This window comes from Mytilus galloprovincialis, chromosome 6, assembly GCF_965363235.1.
Source record: "Mytilus galloprovincialis chromosome 6, xbMytGall1.hap1.1, whole genome shotgun sequence".
NCBI lineage: Eukaryota > Metazoa > Mollusca > Bivalvia > Mytilida > Mytilidae > Mytilus > Mytilus galloprovincialis.
Window position 1 is genome coordinate 9,532,902 of NC_134843.1, and position 26,208 is coordinate 9,559,109.

General features: G+C 31.5%; 2 protein-coding genes across 2 annotated transcripts in view; one reads left to right on the top strand and one right to left on the bottom strand.

Moving 5' to 3' along the window:
- Window positions 1-16,274, bottom strand: part of LOC143078884 (angiopoietin-related protein 2-like) — a 30,953-nt gene extending 14,679 nt beyond the window's left edge. Inside the window, exon 1 of the mRNA XM_076253910.1 lies at window positions 14,843-16,274. Within this exon, the coding sequence (XP_076110025.1) occupies window positions 14,843-15,458 (616 nt within the window). The 5' untranslated portion in view covers window positions 15,459-16,274. The remainder of the gene's footprint in view (window positions 1-14,842) is intronic.
- LOC143078883 (protein disulfide-isomerase TMX3-like) overlaps window positions 1-26,208 on the top strand; it is a 112,223-nt gene that overhangs the window by 52,111 nt on the left and 33,904 nt on the right. The gene's annotated exons all lie outside the window — the stretch shown is intronic.

Below are 26,208 nucleotides of genomic sequence, written 5' to 3' on the forward strand. Positions count from 1 at the left end.
CCAGATTGTTGTATTTTTATCAATTAGTATTATGTATTTTGTTGTAATCTGTAAAGGAAAACTGTTTATTTTTATTGTTTAGTAAGTTTTCTGTTATAATTGACATGTTTATTAGCTAATGAATGTTTTTTTCTCTATAATTGAAGTGGCAAAGATCAGTATCAATTACATTAAAATTCTAGAAATCTTATTTGAAAAATATTTAGAGAAGTCAAAATAAATTGGATATTTAACATATTTTTTTACCTTTTACCTTTGGCTTTGGCCTATTTACCCTTATATCCTAATTTACTGATATAATTTTTTAAACTTATTACTGTCTTTGCAAAGATAAGTATCATTTTATGCAGTCATAATTTAGTGCTGTATTACTTTTAAAGAACGAAACTTGCCAATAATTTGTTCTTTACCTGAAGTCCATTGAATGAATATAATGAACTATCAAATTTTTGGACTTTATAAATGACTATACTGTATTTTTTTTGCTCATTGTTGAAGATCGTAACCTACAATTGCTTACATCAATGTCATTTTGGCTTTGGTCTTGTTTGGCACTGACATACCACACGACACATTTCCTTATTATATTAAATATGGTTTTACGTTTTCTATATATTTCGTTATTTATTCATTCCTTAAACATAAAACATTGCTAGGCATCTATCAACACTGGTCAACAGCAATGCATTCCTAAAGGGATAAATTCAGCCATTTTTAAAAAGAAGGGTTCCCAACCCAGGGTAAAGGGTGGTTCAAACTATATGTCCCCATTCAAATGCATTGATCGTCCCAAAAAAAAGGGGGGGTTCCAACCCCCCCAGTCCCCTAGCTGCTCCACCCCCTGGAAATATCACTGTTACAGAGAAGTTTTACAAATCCTTTAAGAAAAAGTATTACAAAGAAGTTAAGAATTTCTTGTTGGTGTGGCATGATAACACAATGTTTATATTGTAAATAGTCTGGGTATTTCGCTTCTTGTAAGATTATGTAAGAATGACTTCTGGTTAATGACTCTAATTTTAATAAGCTCACTACAGGTGACTGGATTTTGTGTGCATCATAGTTTATTTTTAAAATTCTTTTGTCTAACCTCAATAATAATGTGATTTCTCATAGGAAATGATGTGTGCTGTATTTCTATGCAATATTGATGCAGGCTTGTAATTGGGAACTGCATCTGTCATTGGTAATAAAAGAAGTGGTTATTAATAGTCACCTGTGAGAGGGGGTAGTATTACATAAAATAATCAGTGAGTCAATCAAGAATGTACCAATTTATATCTGTTTAAGAAGTCAGTCAGTTCATAGCACCACATTGAAGACAGGTTGAAAGGTACCAATTTGTTCTGACATAATTACATATCATCCCACAACATACTTTGACTTCTGTGGTAACCTATTACATGTGTACTTACACCTGCACAGGTTATTTGTTTCCCCTCAAAAAACAATGAACAGAGGCAAATTGGTGTTCAATTTCAGCAATTATGTTACAGTATTACAAAGGACCAATCCTCATATGCTATAGAATTATTATTATATATAAATGCATAAGTGATTTGATTTTTTCCCTTTCACAAAAAAGCCACATTTTTCTAAGTCAATTACAATCAAACCAAGGAGTAAACAAAGACTCACAAAACCAAAAGACATTTACATCAACAGTTATAAATAAGAAATAAGAAACAACACGAACTCCATTTAAACAGGGAGTGAAATCAGGTGCTCCGGAAGGGTAAGCATTTCCTGCACTAAATTTGAAAAGATATTTATAGTCATTCGAGATTGAACAACCATAATTAAAGCTAAATATTAAAACTGATGTTTTTTTAAATAGCACATCTAACCTTAGTTTTTACCAAACCTCAGAAATATGTTTGCCCTTTATTTATTCATATTTTAATAGATTTAATTTTATACAGTTTTTTATTGAATCTGAGCTTTTTCTTAAAAAAAAAAAGAAAAGTTTTTTCGAATGAAATTATTTTATCAAGTGTCATTCCAACTTCAGCTTACAAGAATATTTTAAGTCTGGTGTATATAATTAATACAATGCGTTAGCATACACCAAAAATTCTTATACAAAAGCATTTGGCAACATGACCGAGACACAATAAAGAAGACTTAGGATTATGACAAAGTGAAGAATTTATTGCTGTTTGTGGTATGTCTTTACTTTATAATTCTGAAGGATTATATAATACTTGGATAAAAGTGAAGATGGCATTAAAGCATATTTGTCAGTGAATTCATCATAGGAGCTTAGATTCCATCTACGATGGTATTATGTATCTGAGCTCGAGGTTAAATCAACAAATTCCTCTTATTGCACCTTTAATCTTGTTATTGTCAGCAAAACGTTTTTTGTTTCAATAAGTTGTAATAGTATTAACTAAGTGGGTATATTATGAGAAATCAGTTGTAATAGTATTAACTAAGTGAGTATATAATGAGAAATCAGTTATCTTGAAGGGCCTCAGTTGGGGGAGTTCGGGGAATAGTTCATCTAAAGTGATCAATATTGTCTACATTGTGGTTGTGAGTTTGAACCCTGCTCGTGGCTGAGGTTTGTACACCTCCAATCTTAATTGATAGGAATACCAGTTTTCCTACCATAAACCTGGCCTTGAGGTGAAAAAACTTTTGAGCAGACTCAGAAAGCAGCTAATTAAAATACTGTATGTTTTGAGCACATTGAGTTTGAACTTATAATCAGAGAAATTTTTTTAACTGAGACCCCTTTTGTTCTCTTCAAGAACTCATGCTTACTCCTACGCTTATTTAAAAAATGTCACCATGATATAGACGAAAGTGCTGAAAGTGGTGTTAAACAGCAATCAATCAATCAATCAATCAATCTTGGATCTACATCACCAAAATCATCATCAAATATTTCATATTTTTATAAGATAATTAAATTATATTATTTTGGACAAAATCAATGTTTTAAAGTAGTTAAACTTTGAAAACCTGATTAAAACTTCCAAAATATACTGGTTGAAGTTTAATGATGTTTATCCAGGTCAAGTATAGGCAGGTCTGGTCAGTTCCTCAAATGGAGACTGACCTGAATAGAAGGCTTTAATTTAATGAAAACTTCACCTTTAGTTCAGCATGTTGTTAAAAACGATAAGAATTTCAAATAAAAAGGAATACATATGAAAAAGCCAAAACAATGATGCTTTCTTAAGTTCTGAATTATTTGTATTTTATTTGCATGAAGTTGACAGCACCAGAGAGCAGTTACATACCAAAAAACTCTGAACAATGATAAAATCATTGTACGGATTCATATATAAATCTTCAAATATCTTGTTTGATAGATATATCTTAAGTGCAAGAACTCAGTATGGCTACCTATTTCATACCTGACTGAGAAATTTGTTCTGTATGATTGAAAGCACAATTTTAAATTGTAAATTAGATGAAAAGTATAATCTTTAACCTTGAGTTCTACACCTCAATAACATTGGGAATATTGTTGATACATTGCTTTCTCATCTTGAAAATCACTTGGGAGGTATAGATATACAATTGTAGACAAAAACATCTTACAATTGCTTTTCCAGATTAACATATCTGAAAAGGAATATATGCAACTATATTAGAATTTGAAGAGATTTTTTTATACCTAGTGACCTTCTAACAATGTTGATGTTTGTTACTGAGTTAGAGTGGGAGGAGATTAGCAGGAATGCCTTTAGTAGACAAAACATATTCCGTTTCAGCGAATTGTAGGCTCTGTAATTCTAATGACTTGTTTATAGTGAATTCTAGTATTGTAAGTTGTAACCAGTTTAAAGCACTATTATTATGTCAGGATTGGTAAACATATTTTTAATTTTTCTCTAACCCAGTTAAGGGGATATCATTAAAGAAGTGTCAATAGTATGAACATCAGCAGTCATAGTTGTGAGATTTATAAAATTGGGTTTGTAGGTTTATCTTGGATTTTATGCCATTAGAAGGTCCTAAATTACATTCCCAATACCCATATCTCTTGATTCAGTGGCTTTAGATTGTTGACCTGCTACCATGTTATTTTGGGTGCGAATGCATCTACAATTAAGTATGACAGCTTATGATTTCTCTGTGACCTAAATTGTAAGCTGTACATGGATTTCAATTAAGTTGTATGTCCTATTTTATGTCTCAGAAATTAAGGGACATTTTTAATTTTACTGCTTTGTTTAAGAATGCTTATTACAGTGTATAGCAGCCTTCAAGGAAAAGTTGTCTTTCCTTACCACCCTGAGTCTATCTCCTAGAATTTGTCTTATAACTCATCAAAGAATGTGTTACAGCCAAATATAACCCGATATTTTAGGGTATAATGACAGAACTGTGTTGTCAGTTGACGAGTCAGAACACTATGTTACCTAGATATATCACATTGTCCTGTGTATGACGCACTGAAAGTAGAGGTCTTGCCAGAAGTGTAAGGTTCGTCTAAGGTTCGTCTGTAAGAAGGACAGACAAGTTATAGTCGTTATTGAGTGGTTTATTGCATGCAGAAATCAGTTAGTCTGTATCATATACATAATGTTTAATTTTAATGAATTTAAAACACTTTCAATTAAAGAAACTCTATGAATACAAATGTATTTCTAATGCTTCTACATTTAAAAAATCATGACATTTCATATTTATGGCAACTGTTACATCTAAATGTAAAGAAGTAGATGGTATAGACTTAGGAGTAAGTAAAAAGATATATATCATTTGATCTTATGTATTATTGTGTAATGCCATATTTAGTCTAAATGTTAATATGAGCCCTGTACATGTGTACTTTTGTAAAAGTCACAATAATTTAAGATTCATATCTAACCACAGATGTCTAAAGGTTGGCGGAAGCAAGAATATATCAATGCAAAAATGCACTTTCACATTGACTTTAGTCATTTATTTTGCATTATTTGATGCTTTTGATTAACTATTGTGCATTGGAGATAGTCCTTATAAATACCACTTAATGCATTAGGATAAATGTATTATATATTTATTTGTATTAGATTGACAATAATATGTTTGTGTCGATTCATTTGACAATGATACTTTCGTGTCATCTCATTACCTGCATCTAAAAGGCATTAGCCACCTGAATATTTTGGAGTATCAGTCTCAAGATTGCAAAATATTTGGAACAAAAAGTAGCACATAGTCATTTTGATTATTTTTTTAAAGAATTTGACCGACATTTAGGTTCACTTGTCGACCTTTTAAATAAAGTGCTTATACAAAAAAATGTCAGTGTAATTTGTATGTAAAACCACATCTCATAGACCTGAACTACTGATATAAAATACCCCATAAATCATACTGATCTACATTGATATGTTTATTTTACTTTATAATAGAACTACAGGGATCATGATAAATAAAATAATCATATTTCATCAGATATCAACCCCTTTCATCAAAGTTGTTATTTCAATAAACATAATTTACACACGAAGATGAGAAAACTTGTTTTGTCTGGAATACTGATCTGTTAGTTAAAACAGACTTTGTTTTGGACAGTACAAATAAATTTACCCTTTTCACCTTTTAACACCTAAGTCATTGGATACATCTAAAAAGGCTAAAGGCATATAAGATGTTATCTTTTTATTCATTGAAATATTAATAAAGGTACACAATTTCAAAAGATTTGACTTTTTGACTAGATTGCTTGTGGTTATGTATTTGATATCTTTTTAAACAGCTAGTACATCTGCAATTTAAAGAAAAATATTGTATGATCTTCATTATGAATTTAATATATTCTTTTAGCATTAATTTTGGTAATTATATATATTTTTTTAAAGAATTCACATGAGAAATAAGCAGAGTATCGCAACTCGATCATTTTGGTTGTAAAACCTTGGATATTCTTTTTGTTTTACAAAATATGATGAGTGCTCACAAACACTGTTAACCAGACCACATTTGTAAGTGCCTGACTATTATTGGTTTCCAATGAATATTAATAAATCCAAAGTAGTTGGCTACTATTATCTTCCATATTCTGTTTTTGGCTTATTGTTTTTAACATAAATAAGACAGGCCACTTTTTTTCTGGTTTGAATTGTTTGGTCATGTGGGGCCTTTTATGCTGGTAGCTGTATATATTGTATGGGATATACTGATAGTTGAAGGTCGTACAGAACCCTATAGTTGTTTACTTTCTCTCTCATTGGTCTCTGGTGGATAGTTGTCTTATTGGCAATCACCCTTTTTCTCTTTATTTTTATATTATTTATATCTTATCAGATAAGAAAGATAATCTAAAATGATGAATTATTTTGTCTGATTTTTTTTGCATTGTTTACATAATGTGAATGGTGTTATATATTTTTTATAAGGATCTTGAGCATTTTGTATGGGATGATATATGATTAATCAGATTAAACTGAATGAAAATTTTAATATAATCACAAAACAACACCACTTCACATTTCCTTAGATAACCTCAATAAGAAAGAATAATGTTGACAGAAGTGTCATTAATCAAAGTAAAACTAATACTAAAATCAGATGCTTTTTCTTCGATCTTGATCAGCAAAAAATCTCTTTTTTTAAAAAGATGAAATTTGGAGATTGTATGCACCAAAAAATTGAAAGAATCAAAATTGTCAAATAAAGAGCAACTATTTCAAAGGTGGAGTTGGGGGGGGGGGGGGGGGTATGTTTCTTTTACAGAGTAAGAATTTTATTTAGTTCTTCAAGGCTATCAATAGAATCATTTTATTCAAAGGCAAAATCCCCCCCCCCCCCCCCCCCCTCCTTCTCTCCATTTTACCTCAGTTAATGTTATAAGAAGTTTGAAAATCTGTAGATAATTCTATGACTTCAAGTAGGACGTCAACATTGAATTGAAAAGGGTTTATAATATCACACTGATGAGATGTAAATATTAACACCTTTACCATATTTAGACAACCACATAGACTACTTCTTACTTTAAAGAATCAGATACAGCCAAGCAGTCCAAAGCTTTTTAGAAAGCTAAAACTTGTAAAGATTTGGTTTCTCTTTTAACTTTACATAAACTAGTGTTAATATGATGAATGAAATCCAGCCAATATTGAAGTATGTATAAATATTTTATTGCCTAACTATTTTATTGTGAAAGATTTAATTTATAGCTGTTTAAGTGTCCTAAGAGGTAGCTAACAATGTGTGTCTATTCTTAGTAAAGCTTTCATTATACTTTAAAATTTAACATCATACTAGCTAGGTTACATTAAACACTTTTAAATCGGTTACAAAACTTCATGGAATACTTATTTTATTGAGTAAGAAATGATAATGGTTTAATTTGTTGTTTAGATTTCCATTTTGATAAAACCTTTCACCACATTAATCTGATGGTGGTTTTGCATCACCCAATACTGGATACATGTATCAAATAATAGCCTGTTTTATATATATGTTTTACTCTTGAAGTAGGAACTGTGTCCACACTTTACAAAATTAGACCTATTACACTAACAAGTAATTGGTCATTTGTCCTGAACATGCAGGAAATATTTGTCACTGGATGTTAATCAACAATCAATCGATCAGTTGTTGGTCATCAATCAGTGGAAAAACTTGGTTAATTATTTCCATAACAGCTCTTCATTTAGACGGTGTACACTGTCTTCTCCTCTGCTGTTAAATATTCCTCATTCCTTTTTCTTCTTTTCTCCATATTATGTGTGTATCTCAATGTCTATTCATTTTATTAGCTCACCTGACTGAAAGGCCAAGTGAGCTTTTCTCATCACTTGGCGTCCGTCCGGCTTCCGTCATCGTCCGTCGTCCGTCGTCGTCGTCGTCCTGCGTTAACTTTTACAAAAATCTTCTCCTCTGAAACTACTGGGCCAAATTTAACCAAACTTGGCCACAATCATCATTGGGGTATCTAGTTTAAAAAATGTGTCCGGTGCCCCGCCCAACCAACCAAGATGGCTGCCATGGCTAAAAATAGAACATAGGGATAAAATGCAGTTTTTGGCTTATAACTCAAAAACCAAAGCGTTTAGAGCAAATCTGACAGGGTTAAATTGTTTATCAGGTCAAGATCTATCTGCTCTGAAATTTTCAGATGAATCGGACATTCCGTTGTTGGGTTGCTGCCCCTGAATTGGTAATTTTAAGGAATTTTTGCTGTTTTTGGTTATTGTCTTGAATATTATTATAGATAGAGATAAACTGTAAACAGCAATAATGTTCAGCAAAGTAAGATTTACAAATAAGTCAACATGACCGAAATGGTCAATTGACTCCCTAAGGAGTTATTGTCCTTTATAGTCAATTTTCAACAATTTTTATAAAATTTGTAAATTTTTACTAACATTTTCCACTGAAACTACTGGGCCAAGTTCATAAGTAAGATGTACAAACACATCACCATCACCAAAATACAATTTTGTCATGAATCCATCTGCTTCCTTTGTTAAATAGTCACAAAGACCAAGGTGAGCGACACAGGCTCTTTAGAGCCTCTAGTTTGTTCTGGGATATAATTTTAACATCCTTTACTCTCCTACTCTCGCTTATTTTTTCTTACTGCTGCCTTTATGTTCTTTAATCTGCATTGTACTGATTTTCTTTTCTGTATAGGAATCACACCATTTCCTTTCCTTACTTTCTTGCTGTTTAGTTGTAATTTTAGTTGCTATCACATACTCCAGTAATCCTTTCTTGCTGTTTAAACACCTATCACCTATTCTACATGATCTTCTCTGATATTACTTGCTGTGTAAACCACATATCTTTATTACATTGAAATCCACTGATCTTTGCTTTCTAAATCCTTTCATACTGTTAACACACATATCACTTATTCTATGAATTGTCTGATCTTTTCACCCTAACTTTCTTTCATGCTGTTAAAACGCCCCGACCTTATACCCCAAAAGCTTTTTCAATGTTGACAGCTGTCATCTCCACATCAAAATCATACTGTTTTCCTGTAATTTTTTTAATTCTTTGCCAAAGTACTTCTATAATTATTATAGGTTTATTATTAAATATCTACCTAACAGAACGTTACATGGTGAAAAACAACTTTATCTTATCTGGTCTAGACACTTATAGTAATTGATTAAACAGATTGCTTCAATGATGCAACACATAAACAAACTATAATAAACAATTTTGTAATTATTCTTAGTTGCTGAGTTTGCAAGTATTTATAATGCAGAAATTCCGGCAATGAAGAATTTTTTTCATCAAAGTTATGCTGCAAAGTATAAATAAATTTGGTAACAGAAGTTTTACACCTCTTTACTCTAGTTGTAAATGACAAGTTGTAAACAGAACCAGACACAGGAAAATGGAAAGATAAACATATGCTTTAAAAAATACCTGAGGGGCCGCCCCCCTTTTGTGGGAAAAATTTGGTTAATTATATAGGGAATCACTGAAGCCAAACTGAAGCAGGCCCCACTTATGTCAGACAGCGGCCCCCTTTACAAAATGTTCTGGATCCGCCACTGATACCTATACCTATTGCCTTATTGTCCAATAGCTATATCAGATCTTTAGCTACATTAGCAAAACTGTTAATTGGAAACTTCACTGTGTGGTAACAATATGTTCTCTACATATAAAACTATTAACTTGACAAAAATCAGAAATTCCTCAGGTCTATTCATGAAGCATACATGCAGTTACTCATAAAGGACCATAAACTTGACATGTGTCTGCACAGAACCTTAACCTGTGCACACGCCTGCACATAACTTTAACAGACTCCTGCATAGAACAACAAACTTGGCACACCTACACAGAAAATCAAATTTATCAGATTCCTGAACAGAATCATGAACTTCACATGTTACTCCATATAACATTAGATCATACATTTCTATCTAATATATATAATTCTATAACAAGAAGGAAAATATCTGGTACCAGCTGAAAGCTAGCAGAATTATTAAACACAACTGTACAGAAAGATTTATAAAAAGAGTTAGAATCCTAGAGATATCTAAAACTTTAATAAAAGTCACCAAATTGACATCACTATGGCAAAAGATTAATCTACAGTGAAAACTTAAGACGGTGAACACAAACCCCACCAAAAACTGGGGATGATCTCATGGGGTCCAGAAGGGTAAGCTTAACTTACCAAACACAAAACCTTTAACTTTAAAAACTTTAACACTTAAAACACACAAGTAGATTACCACAAACCTTTTTTAAATTCCTGACATTGCATATAAAATGGTGACAAGCCTAAAATTGCATGTACTTGTGAAAACATACTATTTGGTTGATACATTTTCATGAATAAACAACTTACAGTTACAAGGTTTTTTCAAAGAACATATATATTGCAAAATAATGTAGAAACCCCTTGCATAGACCAGTAGATGGAGCGCCTTGTATTTTCCCTGTATATCTTCACGGAGAGTAACAGAACAATACAGACCAGTAGATGGAGAGCCTTGTATTTTCCCTGTATATCTTCACGGAGGGTAACAGAACAATACAGATGGTAGACACCTGTTGCAGGTATCCATACAGAACCATTAAATTGTCAGATACCTAGCTACAGGTACATAGAACTGTAATGCTACCTGACAAACACCTTTACTGAGACTCAAACTAAACAATTTAACTATAGACTTACAAAGAAAATTGCTTGGTTGGAATGACTGATATTTGCACAGAAGCTGTAAATGCCTGTCAGTCATATATAGAATTTCCAGACATATTTACAAAACAGTTGAGTTATCAGACCAAAAAAATAAATTATCAAAATTTTGACTATGATCACTTGCTTCATATTGGGTAAGTAATAAGGACTTGTCATATACCTGATCCTGAATATCTGAACCATGACAGATGTGACTTCTTAGAATATAAAGACATGTCAAATATCAGCTTCAAGACATAAATTCAAATATCAGATTCAAGACATGTCAACTATATCAGTATATGAAATCATGTCAACTATCAGTATATGAAAACATGTCAACTATCAGTATATAAAAACATGTCAACTATCAGTATATGAAAACATGTCAACTATCTGGATATCAAGACATGTCAACTATCAGTATATATCGATCAAGACATGTCAACTATCTGGATATCAAGACATGTCAACTATCAGGATATCAAGACATGTCAAATTAAGAATGTCAAGACGCATTAAAATCAGCTTACTGTGAATTCAGTTATTTTCATTGGTTCCCATTTTTCATTGATGATCGAGGAAAAATGTATTTGAGTCAATATCTGAATTGGTGAATTTTATGAAGTCTTCATACAAGCCTATAGACAATTTTAAGGTAGTTGAACATTTAAGTTTGTGGTTCACTTGTACTAATCCCAAAAAATTGTAAAATCCATGACAATTAATTGGTATGCCACAAAAAAAAATCAAATCCAAAGGATCAAGACATGTCAAATATGACAATTTCAAGATATGTCAAATATCAGAATAGCACTTAGACTTATAGAAAACTCAAGGTTTATTGCACTAGATGTTTATCTTTATCATAATAATTTAACTATATGGTCTCCTTTTTATTTATTTTCAAAATCCTACTTTATTTTTTAAGAGAAAGTTATAGCTCATAAATGTGGCAAATTCAGTTTTTTGTGCACATTGGCATTAGATTATGAATACTATATCATTAATATGATAACTCAAATTGTGTAAAATAATCATGTTATTTAAAAAAAAATGTTTTTCCTTTTCATTACTGTACATTATTTAGCTTTGATTTATAAGAATGCATTTATTGAAATGAGCATCATACATGCAGTATATTAGTCCAAATAATTATGACGTCTTGAAAGGCTATTATAATTTTTTTCTTTGACCCTTACAGTCCAAATAATTATGACGTCTTGAAAGGAAAATTATAATAGCCTTTCAAGACGTCATAATTATTTGGACAAGCAGTATATATACTTTAGTTAAGAAATATGAGTTGTGACATTAGTGCATTTTTAAGTGATGGCGCGATCAGCTTTACTTACTGCAAAGTAAGAGCAAAAACATATTCTCAATAAAGTTCTTGTTTCTCAAAAAAAATTAAAAATCTTGAAGAATTTTAATACATATTTATCATGGTTGATCTGAATGTTAGACTTTTTTCAGAAGTGAAATTAAAACATAGTTAGAGCTTAGCTGAAATTCTATGTTATAACACTCAGACTGTTTGAAATGGTATATGTATGCCAGTCCAATTAGTATTTTTCTGAACACACCAGAAGAATGTCTAGGGAAGAAGAAAACAAATAGTTTTATGTTCCAATTGTTGATAACTGGGTTAAGATAGGAATATTTCTTATAAGAATGCTTACTCGTGGAATTTTTACCGATCATAGAGATCGTTGAGATCGAGATCGTAGAGATTCCCCATGCCTACTCAAAGCACATTAGGTGCATATGCCCTGAGTCTGCAATTTTTACGTTAGATGGTTGATAAAATCAAACTTCTTATAAATTTACCCTTTGAAGACTTAATAAAGTTATCTTAAAATATTAATAATGATCTTTCATACTGTCCTTTAATTATCACAAACCACAACCATTAAATGATAACTTTTCGTAACTTAGTGACAAATTATGATAATGTACAAATCATGACCGAAAAATTAAAATTACAAAGTCAAGCTTCCTTCCAAAGAGAAATTTTATTTACAGTCATTCAAGTAAAAAGAAATGATTTTTATGTCTGACCACATTATAAGATGGATTATAATTTCTGTGATTTCAAGCTGTTAATTAAGCATTTGATGTCTTGGAAAAAAAGTATATTTAGTTTATTCGATAATATCTTCTTAAAAATGAGTTCAAACATATAATATGAACCGACACAATTTGACAACCTTGCATGTTTCAAATATATATCTATGTATAGAATTGCATGCATTAAGAAAAATAAACAAATTGAGGTAAAAATAACAGATAATGGTATATGTTTGCTGTTTCAAAAATATGTAGACTGCTTAACCTCAATATAGTGTTTCTGCACTTAGATGTTTATACATAAAGGAAAGATAATGAACAGATACCAAAGGGATAATTTGTGGCACATTTTGTGTAGGTGGTCATCTGATATTTTGTACTTAGTTACTTTTGTTTTTAACATCAGCCATTACCAAAATATCCATCTCTCTACTTCTTGTGGTGAGCTCAACTTCAATCTTAATTGACTATCATTGTCAGCTTTCCTGACAAGGGCACTCCAGCTTCCTTCACCAATGAAAACTGATGCCACATAAGGCAATGACTGCAACGGAAGTAGTGTTTTTAAGACACATACAAACTATGCCAAGGTGCATGAATAAGGAAACCTCTGATTTCTGTACCAAACTCAGTGTTACTCAGTCGTTAGCCAGAAACTGTTGAACACTCCTTTTAAGGACAATGAAATAATAGGTTTACCATAGCATATCGGCTGGGCATGACACTTTACTAACATTTCAATTATTTTTTTATGACTTTTCTGTTTTTTATTGCAGTTTTAATTACTGCTATTTAAATTGAAAAAAAAGGTAGGTTAATTATTATTTGAATAATTTACAATAACAATGACAGGTTTTCTTAAGTCAGCAAATATATAAGGTCATCTTAGTTCATAATTTATGTACCTAATATGAGCCAATATTGATAATTTTTCTCCTTGATTAATGTTATATAGGGAACCTAGTTTATGTCCTCTATCACGCTAACAGTTTTACCTAAAAGTTACTTTAAATTTGCATATAAGATGAGATTTAGACCTCTATAGGTCTATGATTGTCTGTAATATTGGCTGCATATCAAAGCAACCAACTATCAACAAAAATCATACAATCAAGTTTGGATGCCACTGTCTAGGACAGATGCTAGTATTTACCTCTTAACAAATTGTAGACATGCTAATTAATGTTTGCATGCAACTGGACAAGTTACATATTTATGTTTCCTCACTGACACTCACTCAGATGCCTTTAATTGCCACTGGTAGTTTCCTTATATTGGCCACTGCACATGTGCTTATATTTGCCACTAGATATTTTAAGAACAATCAGACTGAATCAATGATAATGATTGATTTTCTTAAATGATCATTGTTGAAGGTCAACTGAGTTTTATTAATTCCTTGGTAGCATCATCCTCAAGTCTATTTTATCTAGAAAAGTCACTGAAATTTGATTTTCAGAATGAATTAATTTTAAGAAAAAATTAGTGAAATTTCTTCCCTTTGATTTTAATGAAAATACAATTAAAACATGACCTTGGCAACGTGAGGTGGATCCATTATACAAATACACCTGTGTTCTGACTCTGTAGTCGTCAATAGATCAATGATGATATAAACAGAGATATTATGTAATCATTCATACTTTATATCCATCATGATAGACTAAACTCATCACTTCCTCATCGTAAAATCTGCACAAAATGCAATAACACACTCTGCCTTCACTTCTACTGACAATTACTGATTAAGCACTTTTTACTTGTAGGAGAATATTAACTTATAATAATGAAATTATAAAAGATTTCACTCTTTTGCGTTTGTTTTTTTTAGCTGTGAGTAATAAATCTTTATGTTTTTTTTTCTTTTCTTTTATGATTTATGAAAACATATATATTTTCTTCTTTGATGATATCCAAAAATAGCACTTAACTTGTAACAACAATTTTTCATTCAAATATGTAATAGTTGTATCAAGTATATTATATCATATCATAATCTCATCCTGTTTTTATCAGAAAAATGATTGCTGAGTGTACAACAATTGACTGTAGAATCAGTGGTAATATAACTGATAAATTTGCAGTTTTTTGTGCAATTTAATCTGTGAAATGTTTCAGTCGATTTGAAATTGAAATATAAAAAATATCAAGGCTTACCTTTGAATGTTGCATCTGGATTAGATGTAGCACAGCTGTGTGTTTTTGCTGCACTTTGTACGGGAATTTCTTTCTGTGTTTCTCCCGTAGAAACTTCTGATAAGGTTCCCCTTTTAGTGAGTACATTATTCACTTCTGCAACGTCTAATTCCATGCCAATGAATTTCTTTTCCAGTTCATTATATTTTTGTTTTTGTTTATGTTGATCGATTTTCATATTGTTAATAAATCTGTACATATTTTGTAATAACATTTCTTGTTTAGAAATTGTCACGTTCAAATTGCTATTCTTCTGTTTTTCATGATCCAGTTCTTGTTCCATACTTTGGAGACGAGTATTTAAATCCTCCATATCATTTGAATTTCCTTTGAAAAGAGGTTTAATACGAGGATGCATGTCATTTCTAAAGTCCTCGGTAATAACCTCATTGTCCATTGGACGTTGGCTAGTAATTTCATTCGGACAACTAGACGTGTCCATTTCTTTGACCACAAATACATATCTACATCGCTTTGTTTTAATTGTTTTCTTTGATTTTAGTGAACTAACTCTGTTCACTTTCATATATAGTACTACACATAATTGTGTGATAAAAATAAGTTGACTGAATTTCATTGTGATATTTTCAAAAAGTACGAAAAATAAATGACAATAAAATCTGTGGAATGAACTTTAAATATTGCAAGGCTAGCAGGTTCTCATATCTATCTATATATAACTTTGTTTGAGTTGAATCCAATATTTTGTTGAAGCTTCTCCTATTATAGGATCTACCGTAATGCAGTGAAATTATTGTATAAATTTGTTGTTCTTATCACTATAGAAATGTAAATGTTACATTAGAATAAAAAAAAATATTGCTGTCTGATGTAGTCTGTTAAAGTCGGCATAGTCTGTAGTTCTGTTGTAGTTGATAGTTTTCTCTGCGATGCTAAGTCAACTTAAAACCTACCTCGACTAAAAATGAATGAAAAATAATTCCTTTGATTAAACAACATGCTTTAATTATAAACACTAAAAATTTCCCAATATGCACTTTCAATGGTCCTTTACAGTATCCAATTATAAAATACTAAACAGATGTCCAACTTCTGAAATCTTTCTATTGGCAGACGACAGTTTGTAATCTTTCAATTATTTCCTGATGTCCCCACATTCTGTAGCCATTGTCTAACAATACCAAACGACTTGCACTCTAGAACAGCATTGAATGTATCACACACATGGATGAAGATTAGCATGAAGAATTATATGATGTATTCATCATTGGTCTCTCTGCCCCCATCTTTTCTATATGTTACAACCCATTTTTAAAATATAAAGTGACACCACAGCTCAGTAGCTGCTGAGTAAGCATATCATTGGTTTACACATCTAACTACCAATACTACTATCACTTTACACTTAATCATAAAATTATACATCCTTGAGTTATTTTTGATGATGTTGATAACAATTTATGTTAAAATTTTGATCATACTTAATATATACTTAAAGGTAACCTAACTGAGCTTCTGAAATACTTTTTAAAGGGGTTTTAAATAAACAATTTTACTTATGCAATAAATATGAATGACCCTCCTTAATACTTCAGGTAGACGAATAGTTAAAACGACAATAATGCATTCTTAATAACTGCCTGGGTAACATCACGAGCTGTTGACTGTTGGTTAATATTATTTTTTGTCATACCACAAGTTAATAAAAAATTTAACAATGGAAATTAATTGTAGTATCATATATTACCAAATAACAGTACTTATAGTTTGTCAAGACAAATAACAGTTTACTTATTATTGTCTTAGATATTAATTGAATCAACATGATACACTGGTTTCGGAGATAATAAAATTCCATTCATAAATTATCAATAGTACTTGTAAATCCCTTATCATACCATTAATTGAAAATTTATAATTGTTGACTTTCTTTCTAAAAACAAATCTTTCAGGACTATCTTTAGTATGATGTAAAACATTTATAGGGAGGTTAACAAATATTCTTGCATATATTGCACAATTTCCCTTTGTTAAGAAATTTATGATGATTATTTCAGACTTTATACACCCTTCATCAATTTTGTCAGCTTTTTGTAAAACTTTTACACGTACATACATCTTGCATTCTTATTAAGTGACTTAAAAACAGTTTAAATTTTTCATATTATAAAACTGAGTCATTTTTGTAGACTTTAAAAAAAATCAAAGTTGCAAAAACTTGGTTACATTCTATAGTTTGGTAAGAACTGAATAAACCAAACCCAACAGAATGAAATTTTAAGTAGTAGGAAGTTTATTTGACTTTTATTTTACAATTTATCTGTTATGCATTAATCAGAAACAACATAAATTGTGTGGTAAAAACTGTGTGTGGCCTAGAGTAAAGAAACAAACAATTGTCTTAGTGTATAGTGTATATCGGCACATGGTTTGAAATTAATCAGAAAAGCAATTAATTATTTTGTTTAGTCATATACATTACATTAATGTTCAACAGTGAATACCTTTCTTGTATTTATTGTCAGAATAATTAAAGCAGTTGTATTTTGTGAGTAATTACTCAAACTCACTTAATTATTGACAGATTGGAACTGAATCCAACAACACCAGACGTCTAAAAAAGTTCAGATAATGATTAACTTAATTCCATTACATGATCAGTTGAGAGAGATCTTCTCAGTTTCAGGATCAGTACATCCCTTTCAGTCTAGATCAATAGACTTTCCTGTCAGGACCAGAACAGTCCCTTTCAGTCTAGATCAATAGACTTTCCTGTCAGGACCAGAACAGTCCCTTTCAGTCGTGATCAATAGACTTTCCTGTCAGGACCAGTACAGTCCCTTTCAGTCATGATCAATAGACTTTTCTGTCAATCAGGATCAGTACAGTTCCTTTCAGTCATGATCAATAGACTTTTCTGTCAATCAGGATCAGTACAGTCCCTTTCAGTATGATCAATAAACTTTCCTGTCAATCAGGATCAGTACAGTCCCTTTCAGTCATGATCAATAGACTTTCCTGTCAATCAGTATCAGCACAGTCCCTTTCAGTCGTGATCAATAGACTTTTCTGTCAATCAGGATCAGTACAGTCCCTTTCAGTCGTGATCAATAGACTTTTCTGTCAATCAGGATCAGTACAGTCCCTTTCAGTCATGATCAATAGACTTTCCTGTCAATCAGGATCAGCAAAGTCCCTTTCAGTCATGATCAATAGACTTTTCTGTCAATCAGGATCAGTACAGTCCCTTTCAGTCATGATCAATAGACTTTCCTGTCAATCAGGATCAGCACAGTCCCTTTCAGTCGTGATCAATAGACTTTTCTGTCAATCAGGACCAGTACAGTCCCTTTCAGTCATGATCAATAGACTTTTCTGTCAATCAGGATCAGTACAGTCTCTTTCAGTCATGATCAATAGACTTTCCTGTCAATCAGGATCAGTACAGTCCCTTTCAGTTATGACCAATAGACTTTCCTGTCAATCAGGTCCAGTACAATCCCTTTCAGTCCTGATCAATAAACTTTCCTGTCAATCAGGATCAGTACAGTCCCTTTCAGTCATGATCAATAGACTTTCATGTCAGGACCAGTACAGTCCCTTTCAGTCTAGACGACCAATAGACTTCCCTGTCAATCAGGATCAGTACAGTCCCTTTCAGTCATGATCAATAGACATTTCTGTCAATTAGAATCAGTACAGTCCCTTTCAGTCATGATCAATAGACTTTCCTGTCAATCAGGATCAGTACAGTCCCTTTCAGTTATGACCAATAGACTTTCCCGTCAATCAGGTCCAGTTCAATCCCTTTCAATCATGATCAATTGATTTTCCTATCAATCAGGATCAGTACAGTCCCTTTCAGTCATTATCAACAAACGTCTTTCTGTCAGGATCAGTACAGTCCCTTTCAGTCATTATGAACAGACATCTTTCTGTCAGAATCAGTACAGTCCCTTTCAGTCATGGGCAATAGACTTTCCTGTCAATCAGGATCAGTGCAGTCCCTTTCAGTCATGATCAATAGACTTTTCTGTCAATCAGGTCCAGTACAATCCCTTTCAGTCCTGATCAATAAATTTTCCTGTCAATCAGGATCAGTACAGTCACTTCAGTCATGATCCATAGATTTTCATGTCAATCAGAATCAGTACAGTCCCTTTCAGTCATGATCAATAGCTTTTCCTGTCAATCAGAATCAGTACAATCCCTTTCAGTCATGATCAATAGACTTTCCTGTCAATCAGGATCAGTACAGTCACTTTCAGTCATGATCAATAGACTTTCCCATCAATAAGGATCAGTACACTCCAGTTTCAGCCATGATCAATAGACTTTCCCATCAATAAGGATCAGTACACTCCAGTTTCAGCCATGATCAAAAGACTTTCCCATCAATAAGGATCAGTACACTCCAGTTTCAGCCATGATCAAAAGACTCAAAAATTCCCATCTATAAAGATCAGTACACTCCAGTTTCAGCCATGATCAAAAGACATATTTATTAGTCACCATCTAAGTTATGGTCAGCATGCAGTCACCCTGTCAGATTAAATAATTAAACAAGAATGGAGAACTAGGAATAGCAGATGCCTTGTCAGTCATTATAAGTACCTAAAATATGAACTCAAATGTTTAACGAACTACACATTTTCTATAGGCTTTGTACACAGAAATCGGCAAAACCAGGAAAATCAAATTTTCCTTAATCCATGAAAATTGATACCCAGGAAAATAAATGAATCCTGAGTACTTGTCAGTCATGGTTACCACTTTTTTATATTGGCCTCTGTTCAGTTTGATGATTAATACACTTACCAGAATTTATTAGACTTAAAATTAGCTACTGACAAACATTTCTTTTTAGTACAGTGTCAGTGCTCTGCATATAAAGAGATCAATTAGTGTGTTTGGAAGTTACAAATTTAACATCACTATTTACTAGTGATGCATAGCTTTACAAAAGAAATAGTTAAAATGTTACAGAAGACACACTCCTTGTACTTAAATATGCTGCACACTCAGAGGCAAATTAAATGCCAATCAGTCTTGAGATTGATTAACAGTTATGCTTGACCATGGTGAAAAAAGTTGTTTTGTTTTGTTCAGATTATCTCAAAAGTCTATATATAGATATAGGATGTTGTGGTTTGAGTGCCAATGAGACAACTCTCTCATCCAAGTAACAATTTATAAAAGTAAACCATTATCAGTCAAGGTGGTCAAGGTACGACCTTGGTAAAGAACCTTTTCTATGATCTTGTTTTGTAATCTTACAATAGATCAATATGTGACACTTAAATAATCTATTATTTATCTTAACGTATCACTTTTTTTCCAGATTCTTCTTCTTTTTTTGTTAGGTAGCTGTGTTAGATTTTTAATTATGTATGACAAGGCTGTTTTTTTATTGATGAATTGTTTTACATTTTTCATGTCAGGGCCTATTATACATGTAGTTGAATTTATGGTATGTATGGTATGGGGTTTTCTGATGAAGGCTGTATGGTGACCTTTAATTTATGATATATATCTACATCATAGTTTGGACTAAATAATGGAAAGATGTTTCATTGGCAATTATACCACATCTTATTTGTATATAAAGGTTCTGTTTGCAGGCAGAACAACTAGACTTAATAACTGAGCACTCAACATTTTCTGTAAATTTAATGCACTTGCAGTGATGATTCAGATATATAAAAAAATCTATTCCTTTGAACATATGGGCTTCTTTTAACATTGACATATTTCATTTGTATTTTACTTTATTTAACTCTTGATTTTAACTTTAACAAAAACCTGTTTTCTTTTTAATTATTATTTTGCCCTATTCAGCATTATTAATTTTTATCTATAAAATATAATATTTAAATTTTTGATTATCATTATTCTGTGAATGATTCATAATGAATCAGTCACATGATTGTTTTCTTTTGTTAGAGTACTGCTGTTTTGGTCATAAAGAGGCTGAAGAACTAAAAGTACTATTGTACAAATACAATTTATGCTACTTAATAATATATAATGCATTTCAGTGCATACTTATTTAGGTAATAACTTTCAGAATAGTATGTTATGCATTGATTTTTTTTTTTACCAGTTTTCCATTAAATGCAAGATATTAAATTTCTATCATAAGGTTACATCTAAAGACCCCTTTCTTGAAAATGAATGACAAATTTTTTGAGACACTTCTGTGTCAAAATATAAATTAATCTCCGTTAAAACTTATTGTGTGGGCTATTTTCACATGTCTTATAAACTCTACAGACAGGACGTACATCATTCTTTTATGTTTAGTGTAATTCTACTATTGTATTGACAAACAAATTTGGAGGGTTTTGAAACTGATACTATTTTTTGTGGGTAGAATTGAATTAATCTACTTGTTAAGCCTGTAGTAGGATATCTTGGTTACAGGGGAACAGATTGGGAATGGTGTTGTGATGGTATTATCAATCAGGATCTTATAATTTCTTAGGAGCACATTGTAAAGAAGGGGATGTAATTAATGTAATATGATGCAGTGAAGTGCATAAAAAAGCAGGTTTAATATAGAGAGATCCATCAGGTTTTGATGTACTGCAGACAGATATAAAATTAGTCTAATAGACTTTGACTTATATGACTTCATGGCAATAAGGAGAGAGTTCTAATAACTCTAAATGGTTTAATTTTTGCAGGTTTATATTTCAGGGTTTCAAATACCAAACATGTTTTTGAGGTTTTAATTTTGCATGTGATTAATTCTGATATGCATTTTATTAAGATTAAATTTAGGAGATAGTTTCAGGATTTATTATAATCGTGAAATTACAGAAATAATTCCTGTTGTAAAGATGTCCAACTGTATAGTACAAATGTTGAGGACAAGCTTCCAACTGCTGTTAAAGAACTGGGACTTCTTATTATCAAGGCAATATAAACTAAACAAATAGGTCTATTTAACTTAGACATTGGAAAATTCAAAGTTCTATCTTATGTAAAAAATAGGATGACCAATGATTGACATATCACTGTCAAAGATTTGCAAAATAACAATGAATTGCCGACCATTTATATAAAGCAAAGAAAATGATTAAAAGCAAGGAAAAATTAAGGTCACTGAATCTATAGTTAAAATTCATAAGTCTTTACCAGACATAATTTATATAAAATTCAGTATAAGGAAGTGATAATTAACCTCTATTATAAATTCAAGATCAAGCTGAAGATTTTCCTCTTCATTTCTCAAAATATTCATCAGCTGGTTCTTTGGTCATAAATTTTACTCAGTACTTAGAGTACAAAATATGTGCACAAAACATGTAATCAAATATTTTGATTGGTTGATTTTTGAGTCTGAGTAAGATAGTCATTTTTAAAAGTTTTATGAGTTTCAGTCATAATCCCAGGCAAAGATAACCTTTGGTACAATTTTTTGGAATGTTGGCTCTTCAATGCACTTGTTTGGTTTTCTGGTTGATCTGAACATCACTGATGAGTCTTATGTAGACGTAAAGTGTGTCTGGCATATTAAATTATAAGCATGGTACCTTTGATAACTATTATGACTAAAGGCCAGAAAAAACGAATTTCCCTGCACAATACCCTCACCATACAAATGTATCATTATCCTGTTGATACAAAACACTTACCTTGAAGAAGTAACTACCTGGTGATTTATAATGTTAACATTGTAACAATAATACTTTCTCATTTAAAAATAACATGTAGAGCTGTCAGTCAAGGAAACTGATAGCTGGTTCCCTGTGTCTACCAGATACTATGCTTGGTATGTGCTATCATACTTGCAATAAAAGTACAGCTTGTAGATATTTGAGAGAAAAAAATGGACAACATGTCTCCTATATTGGCTCTGTAAGATACATTTTGCAAAACCTTTTAGTCTGTAAATTTTGTCGCTTTTTGATCATCTTTTCTGAAACTACTAAGCCAATTTAGTACTATAAAATATTGAGATGTGGACCCTGATTGTCAATGAGTAGGTTATCAATTAGAGTTGTGAAAACTATAGGACCTAGATTTGAGAAGTGTAAATTCTTGCTAAAAGGGCGACATGACCCTTCCCTAGATTTTCCATCAAACATGATGGATTTTTGTGATGGAACAAATGCCACCAAATTCCATCAGTTGATGGAGTATTGGAACAACTTTCCATCAACTTTCCATCAATGCTGGAAAATTGTTGATGGAAATTGTTTGATGGAATTTGTGTTTATGATGATTGAAAACTGATGGCATAATTTCCATCTGATGGATAATTGATGGTATTTTTGCCATCTGATGGATAATTGATGGAACATTTTAACCGATGGAATATTTTCCATTACATGTAAAATGCATGGAAACTTGATTGAGAATTGACCACCATTAGATGGAATTTAATGGATGAGCAAGGAGAATGTCTATAGAAAATCTTTCCATATATGGCATTTTCTGTGATTTAATAAAACAATATTTGTTCTCTGTGGTCTATAGGTAGTCCAGTTACATGTGTGTATCTTTTAGTTCAGTGTCCCATTGAAATCTTGAAAGTTGAATTAGTTGATGGCAAATTCTGCAAAATAAAAGTAAAAGAATCTAGCATTTAAACATGATAAATTAGAATAAGTTAACATTGTAATGATATAAAGTTAGTTAGTTACTTGTCGTTTTTGGATATATAAATGTCTTATTGTCAGTTATACCACAGATCTCTAATTTTATAACAAAATTATTTTATTAGAATTAAGTACTATTTTATAAATCAAATAATGATTTAAAATGATACAAAATATGACTCCTGTCGAACACAATTTTATGATATGTATATATGCACATTTTTTTGTGTCATTTGGTCTCTTGTGGATAGTTGTCTCCTTGGCAATAATAATTATACCATGTACACCACATCTTCTTTATTAATAATTATTATAAATCTATAGTCTAGTTTTTTCTCTTGACTCTTAAAAGCTAATAAAACATTTTAAATGTCACTTTACTTTGAACTAAAAGAGCATGCACATATATTCAAAATGGTGGAAATTCTAATACATTGTACTTACGGTGCAGTCCGGTGTATCCGCGCACCTAAGACTTTTGACCACTTCATTCAACTGATAAAACCAATCATTGGATAATTGTGTAAATACATTCATAACAAACTTTTATTTCATAAAATTATCAATTTGTGGGGTTTCACCCTCAAGATTTTGTGTAATGTGTGTCCAAAATTGGGGAAACCCCTGTTCTGAAAATTCTTCCAATGTCCTGTGATTTCTCGTATGCCTACCAAAAAGAACTTATTTTGAATAGAGGAAAGATTAGCTGCTACGAAAGGTAGCTAAACTCAAACCAAACACACTGCCAAGGATGCAGAGCAAAAATTATTTCAATCTGATAAAAATTTGACTTAAGTAAAACAAATTTTATCTGATGCTTTTTTAATGGACATTGGCCAAATACCGTAAATCATGGGATTGCAGTTATTATTTCAATCTGGAACTTATCAATTTTATTCTTTTTTATCCCTTTGGAATGTTAAAACAATAACAAGAACAATTTAATTTGCGTAACCTTGTTGATGTAACGAAATCAGCTTATGCACGGTATCACCGGCCTCGCGGACAGCCGGGACTCCACTGTATTAAAAAGAGACAATTATGTCATCAGAAGAATACATCTGCACTATTCAATGTCAATAGAATTAATCTACATCCATTGTAAAATTCATATTTTGTTAATGATAGAAGACATCTTTGCTTCTTGTGTGCATGTTCATGAAAGTTCAAATTTGAATTTGTTGATTTGTTGAGGTTGTGTAGGGTGTTGTGACAATTTGATTCCTTTAAATTGTGCCCCTAATAAATTCTGTTAATTATCTAGATCTTGAATAATTGCTATATATATTATATAAGAAATTTTGATTTATTGTTTGTAGTTTATCTTTATGTTATAAGTTATTAGATATTGCAGAAAATGCATAAAAACATGTACTCCCCTCATTTGGCCTCAAACTGACTCTTTGTCCATTTATGAAGTCACATCCTGTACATAAAGGTTAAAGGAAAACAGATTGGCACCTGACAAATGTTTCTATCACCAGCTCATATTTTTAGTTCAAGTAGTTGATGGAAAAAATTTCTAAGTCCAAATTACCATCAGAGTCTCAATTCCATAAAATATTCTAAGTCCAAATTCCATCCCACTCTCCATCAAAGAAAATGTATAAGTCCAATTTACATCAAACTTCGATCATTTCCATCCTATTTACCATCAGATGGAATAAATGTCATCATACTTTGCATCAGGGGGTAAAAATGCCATCCAGTTTTCCCGTCAGAGGGTTAAAATGTTATCCAATTTTCCATCAGGGGTTAAAGATGCAATCAAATTTTCCATCAAAAGAATGCTGATGGAAATAATATTCCTAATTTCCATCATCCTTTGATGGATTTTTTTGGTTTGGGATGGAATTCCATCAAGTACCATCAAATTTCCATCAATTAATTGTCCATCAAGTGTTGATGGAAAATGAAGAAATTGATGGAAGATCTAGGGAAGGGTTATTATTATCTCCCTTTGAAATTGAAGTTTTTGCCCCTGAAATAATATTTTTTTGTATTTTTTAGGTGTTATTGTAAACCATATAAGAGCTAGTTTTAAATTGTAAATAACAAAAAGGATAAACTTTTAACAAGGTCTACTGACCCTGAAAAAATGTAAGGTGTAAATGTCTAGCTGTCAGGTGTCATTTGACCTTGACCTCATTTTCATGGTTCAGTGGTAAAAGGTAAGTTTTTGAGTTTCGGTCTTTTTTTCGAATACTAATTGCAATAGGTCAACTTTATTTGGTGTATGGAAATATTTTATGATCTATATGTCAGTCGCGCAGGTTTTATTTGACCTTGACCTCATTATCACAGTTCATTACTCAGTGTTAAGTTTTTGTGTTTTGGTCTGTTTTTCTTAAACTTTATAATAATAAGCAATATAGGTCAACTATATTTGTTGTATGGAAGAATTATTAGCTGTACATGCCTGCTTGGCATGGTTCATCTGACCTTGACCTCATTTTCATGGTTCATTGGTCAATGTTTAGTTTTCTTGGTTAAGTTTATGTGACAGTTTTAATTTAAGCTATATATTTAGGACTATCAACATAATATCAATGATTATAGTAAAGAAGGTTAAATTGTTATTATACATCCAATCATAATGAACAACTGTCAAACTGCTAGAGGACACAAACAGTGAGTACCCTTATTGTAATAGCATTTTATCTTTGAGACGAAAACAGTTCTTAACAGCTGTTTTAATGGCTATTAAATTATTGCTTGGTGTTTAAAAGCAATCTTAGTCTAAAAGGTACCTTATGTAAA